The 10,472-nt window shown below is 40.6% G+C and overlaps 1 protein-coding gene across 3 annotated transcripts in view; it reads left to right on the top strand.

Moving 5' to 3' along the window:
- ACTN1 (actinin alpha 1) overlaps window positions 1-2,229 on the top strand; it is a 144,559-nt gene extending 142,330 nt beyond the window's left edge. For all 3 annotated transcript variants that reach the window (XM_070758792.1, XM_070758782.1, XM_070758800.1), the window contains 2 exons: window positions 589-747; window positions 1,327-2,229. In XM_070758792.1, the coding sequence (XP_070614893.1) occupies window positions 589-747; window positions 1,327-1,485 (318 nt within the window). In that variant the 3' untranslated portion in view covers window positions 1,486-2,229. The remainder of the gene's footprint in view (window positions 1-588; window positions 748-1,326) is intronic.
- The last annotated feature ends 8,243 nt before the right edge of the window (window positions 2,230-10,472 follow it).

Genomic DNA, 10,472 nt, shown 5'->3' on the forward strand with positions numbered 1-10,472 from the left:
GTTGGAGTAATGCAGGGGTACCTTGGTACACCTGTAATTGCACGCGCCACTGCATTTTGTACCAGTGGAAGTCTCCGAACACTCTTCAAGGGTAGCCCCATGTAGAACGCATTGCAATAGTCAATACTAAAGGTGATGAGGGCATGAGTGACTGCGGAGCGCCTACTGGACAAGGTAGGGCTGCAACTGGTAGACAAGACGAACTTGTTCAAAAGCCCCCTTGGCCACAGCTGAGAGATATTGCTCTAGCTTCACCTGTGGATCTAGGAGCATATAATAAACTGTGTTTTTTTAAAAAGAAAAAAAAATGCTTCAGACATATTGGATTTCGGCCCCTTGTACCTTCAAAATGCATTTAGATTCATTGTAGTTTTGGCTGAGAATCATTCCTTTGCCTTAGTTGTTCTTCAATCTGGTTAAACCCATGTTGTTTGGGGATGATGGCCGTTTTAGACCCTTGCATTTAAAGGGTAGGGAAATTATCCTAGATCTAGGGAATAGTGTGTAAGTGCAACAAATTTCTATTCAGTTATTTCCTGCCACATTTGGTTAAATTAAATTGTTGCTGAATTTTATTTCCTGGCCCAGGGTGAGGCAGAGTTTGCTCGAATCATGAGCATTGTGGACCCCAATCGCATCGGAGTGGTAACATTCCAGGCCTTCATTGATTTCATGTCCCGGGAAACGGCAGATACTGATACAGCTGACCAAGTTATGGCCTCTTTCAAGATCCTGGCTGGAGATAAAGTGAGTTCAGGTTGAGTGAAAAGAATGCTGACTTTTAGCAAAATTTAAGCTTGATTTCAGGTTATAATATAAATATAAAAGGAAGATTATAGTGGCACTATCCTACTGTGAACAGATAATATCAGGAATCACCTGATGCTTTTCATTTAAGTTAAGTTTTAAGTTTGACAAAATACTATTGTTTGCATTTTAAAAAGAACCTGTATCCTCAACTGCAGTTTTCTATACTGCTCAAAAAAATAAAGGGAACACTCAAAGAACACATCCTAGATCTGAATGAATGAAATATTCTCATTGAATACTTTGTTCTGTACAAAGTTGAATGTGCACCACAGCATGTGAAATTGATTGTCATTCAGTGTTGCTTCCTAAGTGGACAGTTTGATTTCTCAGAAGTTTGATTTACTTGAAGTTATATTCTGTTTTTTAAGTGTTCCCTTTATTTATTTTTTGAACAGTGTATAATACATCCAATTAAAAAGGATTTGACTTAAACTTTTAGCAAATAATGTCTGCTATCAATAAGCTAAAGCTTTTAATAAGCTAAAATGGAAAATGGGCATCTGTCTTTTCTTGCAGAACTATATCACTGTGGATGAATTACGGCGGGAACTGCCTCCAGATCAAGCTGAATATTGCATTGCTAGAATGGCACCTTATACTGGGCTGGATTCTGTACCAGGTGCCCTGGACTACATGTCTTTCTCGACAGCTCTCTATGGCGAAAGTGACCTTTAACACCTCTCTATCCACCACACCACCTGACCCTGTTCCATCCAGGCGCACTTTTCGTTCTGTCTGCAAACAGGCTCTGAGCTACCTTCTTGTCCCCCTTCTTGCTTCCACATCAAAGAACAGCTTTCCTTTGGGATGGGCGGGGAAGGTCTTGGAATGAAATAGCCAATCCCAGCCTTGAAAAAAAGGGTGGTTTCCAAAATTTGCAGGGGTAGCTGGGACGAGGTTCCATTTAAGCAAACTTATTTTATTATAGAAAAAGTATTTTTCTCCAAGATTGAAGCATAAATAGAAAAACGTTTAAGTATTATACCAAATATGGCTGGTGAGGAAGTCCCCTTGCTGTTTTTTTTTTCTTTTGTTCCAACATAGGAAATGGAGGTCAATGTATTCCATCCTTATACCTGAAGCCTGGCACGCTTCTTCTATCCTGAGTCAACTTTCTCACCTGTCTCTCTATTTCTTTATCGTATTTGTTTTACAGAGAAGGAGATGGGCAAGTGCATGTATTGCTGGTTCACTCATTTCATGAAAATATTTTACAATAAAACTTTTTGAGATTGCTGTGGTTTTTTTAGGGAAAAATAATGTACACAGCTCATGTTTTCATATTTAATTAAAATTACAATCTGCCTATCTGTGTATTGTTGCTGAAACGTGTCTGGTCTCCAAATACGGCGCTTGAGAGTTGGCATCTTTGATATTGCTTGTCACAGACCATATTAAAAAAAACCTTGTAATAACAAATCTAGATGTCATTATTTTGTTTTTTTCACATTTACTTAACGCTGTTTAGCTACATTTTTAAATACAGTGGTACCTCATCATACCAACTTAATTGGTTCCAGGAGGAGGTTCGTAAGGTGAAAAGTTCGTAAGACGAAACAATGTTTCCCATAGGAATCAATGTAAAAGCAAATAATGTGTGCAAATCCTTCAGGAAAATCCCAAACTTTAGAAGGGAGGCGAACAGAGGGCAGGGAGGAGCAGCTAAAGGGGGCGGGTGGAAGAAGCAAGGCTAGGCTAAAGGGTGAGTGGGAAGGAAGAAAGGCAAGGGGGGCACCCCTCCCTTTTCTTTCTTCAAAAGACACCATTTCAGTTCCTTTGCAAGCACATTGTTCTTTACAAAATGTTTCCTCCCTCAAGCTGCCCCTCCCTCCTCCCTTTTTTTTCTTCAAAAGACACCGTTTCAGTTCCTTTGCAAGCATGTTGCTCTCTACAAAAATTTTCCTCCCCCAAGCTGCCCCTCCCTCCTCCCTTTTCTTTCTTCAAAAGACACTGTTTCAGTTCCTTTGCAAGCACTTTGTTCTCTACAAAATTTTTCCTCCCCCAAGCTGCCCCTCCCTCCTTCCTTTTCTTTCTGAAAAAGACACCATTTCAGTTCCTTTGCAAGCACGTTGTTCTCTACAAACTTTTTCCTCCCCCCAAGCTGCCCCTCCCTCCTCCCTTTTCTTTCTTAAAAAGACACCGTTTCCGTTCCTTTGCAAGCATGTTGTTCTTTACAAAAATTTTCCTCCCCCAAGCAGCCCCTCCCTTTTCTTTCTTCAAAAAAGGGGGGGAAAAGGAAACCCCTTCATCCCAGCAGCAGCTGCTTGGGTTCGTAAGGTGAAAATAGTTTGGAAGAAGAGGCAAAAAAATCTTAAACACCGGGTTCGTATCTTGAAAAGTTCGTTAGAAGAGGCGTTCGTAAGATGAGGTACCACTGCACATATTTGACCATGTGGAAACTACAATATTCAAATATTATTTTTGTAAGAAACAGCAAAATGTATCCCTCCTTCTCTTTTGAATGTGTTGATGTTTATATCCCTAGAGTTACCAAGTCTAGGCTGAGAAGCTAAATAGCTTGCTAGTATGTGGCTGAGAAGCTCCTAGGGAATATCAGGGCAATACGCTTAGACAGGAGGTCAAAGAAATATCCTGGAAAACAGCAGCTGCACTTCCATGTTGTTGCCAAGAGAATTATATGGATAAGTCACCGTGAGACAAAAGAAAGAAAAAGAAAGGAAAATGAAAGTTAGCGGAATACAGAGGTTAAACTGTTGGACTGAATGTAGTTCTCCCTTTAGATCTGTAAGCTGGCTGGGTGATTTTGGATCAGGGACTTTCAGCTGTGAATTTGATTAGGAAGTCAAAAAAACTTCTACCAATTTACACTAGTTTGATGTAATGGATTACAGCCTCTAATCTTCACAGGACTTTATATCTTGCAGTGGATTATTTTAAAATCATGGTATCTTTTATTAGCATACCGGTAATAGCATATTAGCATAAAGAAATAGAAAAGTATACTATAGAGGCGATATCTTAACATACTCATATTGTGTTTAGGTGTATATTTAATCAAGAGTTGACCTGTACCATTTTATTCAATAAAACAAATTCCTTAGTAAGAATGCATATCAGTAGAGGGTTAACTGTTTCTCCCATCTGCTTTGATAAGTTATCCCAGTACTGTATCTCTCATTCTTGTCATTTGGAGACAGAGCTTAATCTCTCATAATCTTACTATTCTACATTTGATTCTAAATAAAAAAATACCATGCATAAAAGTTAGATAATAAAAATATATATTATCAATATGCATCTCTTTACTAAATAAATCAATCAATCTAGTATTCATGAGGAAGACGTGTTTTTCTCCTTTACCAGATTTCCCCCCAAGAGTATTTGGGTCTGTGTAGGTGATATGGATTCTTGTTAGAGTACTATAATTTAATTGTTCCAAAAATAAGATTCCTGCTTAAGCAGTAATCTACAAATCCACAGGGGGCACCTGTTTTTTTCCCCCTTGGCTTTATCCAATAACACTATGGTCGATTACAAGAACCCTGCTTCCCAATACCCTCAACTATTTTATCTTTATTGTGATATATATGTATGTGTGTGTGTGTATATATATATTTATATTGCTGAAACATGCCTGGTCTCCAAATACGGTGCCTTTATTTGATCTTTATTATGATATGTTTATAGATAGAGCTACCCTAGTCTCCCTTAATATATATATATCACAATAAAGATAAAATAGTTGAGTATATTTGGAAGCAGGGTTCTTGTATATATATATATATACGCGCACACACATGCTTCAGATATTTTCTTTCTTCCATCAGTGTAGGGATACTTTCGGTTAACTATTTATTTTGCCTTATGTGATCCAAAGGTGGTCTATTTAAAATTTAAGTTGAATGCAGCTTAGAAGCTTCATTACAAACTTCCCTAAAAACTGGTTGTAGTTGTATCAACCAGCTTTCTTTCATAATTACATGAGGCTTACTTTCAAACACAGTTGGGTTGCAGGTGGCTAAACAGGCAGATGGGATATACAGGCGACTCATGTGAAGTTAATCATTTAGTATTATTCTTCTGGAGTTCCTGCCAAACTTCATGTTTTATGTAGTAGGAAGGGATACTAGTAAATTGCAACCATAAGCAACCCCCAATCAGCATTGCCAGTGACTAAATATACTGAAATAACATATAGTTGAGCAATATCTGAAGGGCTATCTGTTGCATCTTCCTGCCATACAGCCTAATCTGTTAAAAGGAGGGATATTTTACGTCCAATATTTGAGGAACAAGGGAGCATATTTGTGTGTTAAAATTTCAAACAGTGAAATAAAATTGAAGGGATGGAAGATTGTTTCAAACAAATTATTGTTCAACCTTTGAAAACTTGAGACAGAGCACCTTCGACTGTCAAAGGTGGGCAGAAGGAAGAAGCAATTCCTCATTGAACGTAGCTCCCTCTTATATACAAATCTAATAAATTAAGTTAAAGCTTCCACTCATTTATTCTGGTCCTACCCTTGAGTGCTATGGAGAACGAATACACACTTTCTCTGTGAGAGCTCTTTAACTTTCAGAAGACTGCTGTTGTTTCCCCTTTGCCTTGTCTTAAGGCTAAACGCAATTCAAAGGGTTGGTTATGACCTATAAAGCCCTATATGGCATTGGTCCAGACTACTTATGAGTCCGTCTTCTGCCTCATGTATCCCAGCAGCCAGTCAGGTCCTATAGAGTTGGCCTTCTCCAGGTCCGATCAGCTAGATAATGTCACTTGGTGGGACCTAGGGGAAGAGCCTATGAGTGACTTTTTTTAATAAATTGGGGGTTTTAATATGTTTTTAAATTTAGATTTCTACATGTTATGTATTATTTTGTTGTGAACCGCTTTGAGTCCCAGGAATAGGGCGTCATAGAAATCTAATAAATAAATAAACTCCGTTCCTTTAGCCATTCTTCACCATATCTGGTTCTCTGCATTCTTTCCAATGCTGTCCATCCTCTTTATATTATGGTAACCCAAACTGACAACAGTATTCCAAGTGCAACCTGATGAGTGCACTATAGAAGTTGCATTTCCCCTGATTTTGCCGTTATACTTCTGTTGGTGAAGCCCAGGGTTCCACAGATTCAGCGGTTGTAGTGCATTGCTGGCTCATATCTGTGGTCTACCAGAATCCTTCTCAAAAGCATGCTTGCATCTCTTGATTTTTTTTCTAATTTCAAAATGTTAACAGTTTTCACTATTGAAGTTTATATTCTTGGAAAAGGACCAATCTTCAATTTTACATATACAATATAAATAAAACACACACACACAAAAAGCTTGTATTTTTTCCAGGGATACTCCAGTAATCTCTTTGATTCCATCAATTCAAATTATCCATTGATTTTCCATCCCACTTCCTTCAACGTTGCTTAATATACATAGTTACTTTTTCTCATCCATAATCTATTCATACCACATGCCCAAAGTAATAAATTTCAATTTGCTTGCTCTCCCTGCTGCTCCCCTCAATGGAACAAGGTTATTTTATTTGGTTAGGATTGAGTAATTCTTCTTAGTTCTCAAAAAATATTTCCAAAATTATAATTTGAAGGCATTGTAATTATCTCATTCTTGGTCTTCAGCGTGCATTACTATTGGAAGTCCATTGCATCAACTACACTGATCTTTGGTGTTCTTAAATGTCCTTATCCTTTAAATTAGGGGATTGCAAATTTGACAATTTTAGACGTGGCTGGCTGAAGAATTCTGGGAGTTGAAGTCCACAAGTCTTAAAGTTGCCGAGTTTAGAAACCCTGCTTTGGGTTCTGGTCTTGTCTTTCTAGAAACCGGGCTGATAAAATGATATGCCAGCCAGAATCTTACATTCTTCTCAGACCTCAGACCTTTTACTCAGACTTCTGTTTTGATCAGTATGGTGCTTTCCTATGCTTGTAAGCTGAATGAGACTGTGACTTCAAGTATTCACATTACCTGTTGACATTTTCCATACAATGAAGTTGTAAGTGCATTCGTGCTCTTGCCAATTTGCTGATTTAAACAATAAAAATGTCGAGAGAAAAAATTCTACTGGTATTTTTCAGTTTGTTTAAGGAAAATGTTATTTTATGGTAACTAATCACATCAACAGTTGTGACAGGTTAGCACAGCAAACCTATTCAAGAGCTCTGCTGTATCAGCTATTGATCTATCTAGATCAGAGGTGTCCAACTCACATTATCATGGCAGTGTCATGTGACATACTAGGACTTTTTTCCTTTTTGCTAAACCAGACATGGATGTGGCCAGCACCTGACGCATCTGGCCCATAGGCTGGGAGTTTGACAACCCTGATCTAGACCAACATTCATAGATAGGCCAACTGGATTTATTTGGGAAGCTCTGAAGCTTTGGCAATAGCTTCCCAATTTAAGGATGCTGAAGCTGCCTCAGTCTATGAGTGGGACACAAAGAGAACTCTTCCAAATATCAGTTAAATCACATTCAGCCTGACTCAAAAGATGCTATTTCATCATTTGTCAGACTCTAGTTAGTACATTCTGATGGTATCAATTCTTACAAATGTTCCTTTCATAGATAGTTGACATTTGTTGAATCACTAACATTTTAGAAAACAAAAATGACCCAACTATAGAAATATTTGAAATGTTTCCTTGAAGTAGCAGAGCAAAACTTTAAAATCAATGCCCTATTCCCTGTCTTATTGCTGAAGGGCTATTTGTTTTAAACTGCAGAATGTAATCAGTGACAACAGAAAAACAGAAAACTACCCCTAACTATTCTTTTTGCAGGGCAGAGCTGGTGGCCCATAGATAATGGAAATATCACTAAATTTGTGAATGCTGTCTATTAATATGCAAGTACTCATTTTTGCTTCCAGATTTAACATATATCCTAAGTACAAAACATAAGCCAGACAAAATATCAAGTACAGTGATCCCTCGAGTTTCGTGATCTCGATCTTCGCGAAACGCTATATCACGATTTTAAAAAAAATATTAATTAAAAAAAAAACCACTTCCGGGTTTGGCTTCAGGACTCAGCTGGGAAGCAGCACGGCTGTTTTAAAAGGTCGCAGCCAGCCTGGGGGGCTTCCCAGCACCCCCCCGAACCCCCAACCCGGGTTCGGGGGGGTGCTGGGAAGCCCCCCAGGCCGGCTGAGACCTTTTAAAACAGCCGCGCCGCTTCCCAGCTGAGTCCTGAAGCCAAACGCCAAAGGCAAACTTCCGCGTTTGGCTTCAGGACTCAGCTGGGAAGCGGCGCGGCTGTTTTAAAAGGTCGCAGCCGGCCTGGGGGGCTTCCCAGCACCCCCCCGAGCCCCCAACCCAGGTTCAGGGGGTGCTGGGAAGCCCCCCGGGCCGGCTGCGACCTTTTAAAACAGCCGCGCCGCTTCCCAGCTGAGTCCTGAAGCCAAACGCCAAAGGCGAACTTCCGTGTTTGGCTTCAGGACTCAGCTGGGAAGCGGCGCGGCTGTTTTAAAAGGTCGCAGCCGGCCTGGGGGGCTTCCCAGCCCCCCCCGAACCCCCAACCTGGGTCTTCCCGGCCACCCACGCAAAGGGGAAACCCCGGCTCCTCGCTGATGCCCGCCGCTCGCCCGCCCGCCAGCAAGAGGGGGAAGACCCAGGGAAGGTTCCTTCGGCCGCCCAGCAGCTGATCTGCTCGGTAGCGCAGCAGCAGCGAGGAGCCGAATCGGGGTTTCCCCTTTGCGTGGTCGGCGGGGAACGCAAACTCCACCATCTACGCATGCGCGGCCATAGAAAAAAAGGGCGCACATGCGCAGATGGTGTTTTTACTTCCGCAACCCTACATCTCGAAAAATCGATTATCGCGAGGGGTCTTGGAACGGAACCCTCGCGATAATAGAGGGATAATAGAGGGATTGGTTATTCTTATACATTCAACCTATTCTTCAACTTGCTATAAGTACTGAGAACCATCACATAAATTTGAAATGAATAAATCTAATTGGACTGTAATTTTATTTTTGCCCAAAAGACAACTTACTATAGCCTGTTTCTAAAATCAGTTTGCTCACCTAGCTCAGTTTCTCAAACTAAGACAATCTAAGCTCCTAGGTAAGGAGCTCTTTCCACCTAATTTTTAGTACTGTATTTTCCAAATGAGAGAAGCCAAGGATTCAGCCTTACACGTGTACATATTTAGTTTAGGATACTGCTGGTGCCAGTTACATCAAGTTGTACAACTGAACTAGGGCTAAAGCAATAATCCCTGATAATCAGGAGAAAAGGTATTTTTCTTCAAGCTTTGGTGAGTCTCCAAGAAAATAGCATTGTAGAGATGCCTCTTTCAGCAGAATAGGGGTGAAAGCAGTTTTGTTTTCTATTGCCTGAAGGTACTTAATTGTAGGAGGATTTAGATTTCTTACCAAATTTATTTATTTATTAGATTTGTATGCCGCCCCTCTCCGTAGACTCGGGGCTGCTCACAACAGCAATAAAACAATTCAAGACAAATCTAATAATTTAAAAACATTTTAAAAAATCGATATTAAAGCAGACATACACACAAACATACCATACATAAATTGTATAGGCCCGAGGGAGATGTCTCAATTCCCCAATGCCTGACGGCAGAGGTGGGTTTTAAGGAGTTTACGAAAGGCAAGGAGGGTGGGGGCAGTTCTAATCTCAGGGGGGAGCTGGTTCCAGAGGGTCGGGGCCACCACAGAGAAGGCTCTTCCCCTGGGACCCGCCAAACGGCATTTAGTCAACGGGACCCGGAGAAGGCCAACTCTGTGGGACCTAATCGGTCACTGGGATTCGTGCGGCAGAAGGCAGTCCCGGAGATATAAAGGAATAATTAATCTGAAACATGAAGGAATAATTAATCTGAAATAAAAGCAACATTTGTAGAATTTCCTTTCAAGGTTCCAAAACCACTTACTCGCATCATTTCGAATAGTTTATTATGCTAAGCTAACTGCCCGGGGAATTCTGGTCTGTAAGGATCGTGCATAAGCGCACCATTGTGCCTACCGTCCTTATCCTAGTGTCTTTTTTTAAGCATTACTTTCTATGTTATGTTTATATAAACTACTATCCTATACTGATTGACAAATAAATATGTATAGTAATAATTTGTATAAACGTAAGTAAAAAAAGTAATGATAAACACCACCCAGAGTCCGCAAGGAGTTGGGCAGCCTGTAACTCTCATAAACAAACAAATGAACAGTAGGTCAAGGACGGTAGGCACAGTGGTGCACTTATGCATGCCCCTTGCAGACTTTTTAAGAAACGGGGAAGTCGATTGTAGACAAACTGAGGTTAAAGTTTTTGGGGAAGAAAGCACAGAATCAGGTTGTGCATTCCAGGCACTGATCATTCTACTGCTGAACTCGTATTTTCTGCAGTCGAGTTTGGAGCCGTTTACATTGAGTTTGACTCTATTATGTGCTCTAGTATTGCTGCGGTTGAAGGTGAAGTAGTGACCCTGTGGGTGAAACAAGCTGAAAGGTGTATCAGAACTGTAAGATATAAGGACTTCAAAGATGTAGTTAAATTGCTGAGATAGAGAAACTCCGAACCCCGTCCGCTCTTCTAATAACGCTTCCCATCCTCCCTTTCTTCCGTCCACAGACACTCCCCCTCCCCCCCACTTCTCTACGCGGCTCTAAGTAAGTAACTTCCGCCTGTAACTCCGCCCAGAGGGAAGCCCCCCTCACTTCCCATCC

Source organism: Erythrolamprus reginae, chromosome 1 (genome assembly GCF_031021105.1).
Source record: "Erythrolamprus reginae isolate rEryReg1 chromosome 1, rEryReg1.hap1, whole genome shotgun sequence".
Lineage (NCBI taxonomy): Eukaryota > Metazoa > Chordata > Lepidosauria > Squamata > Dipsadidae > Erythrolamprus > Erythrolamprus reginae.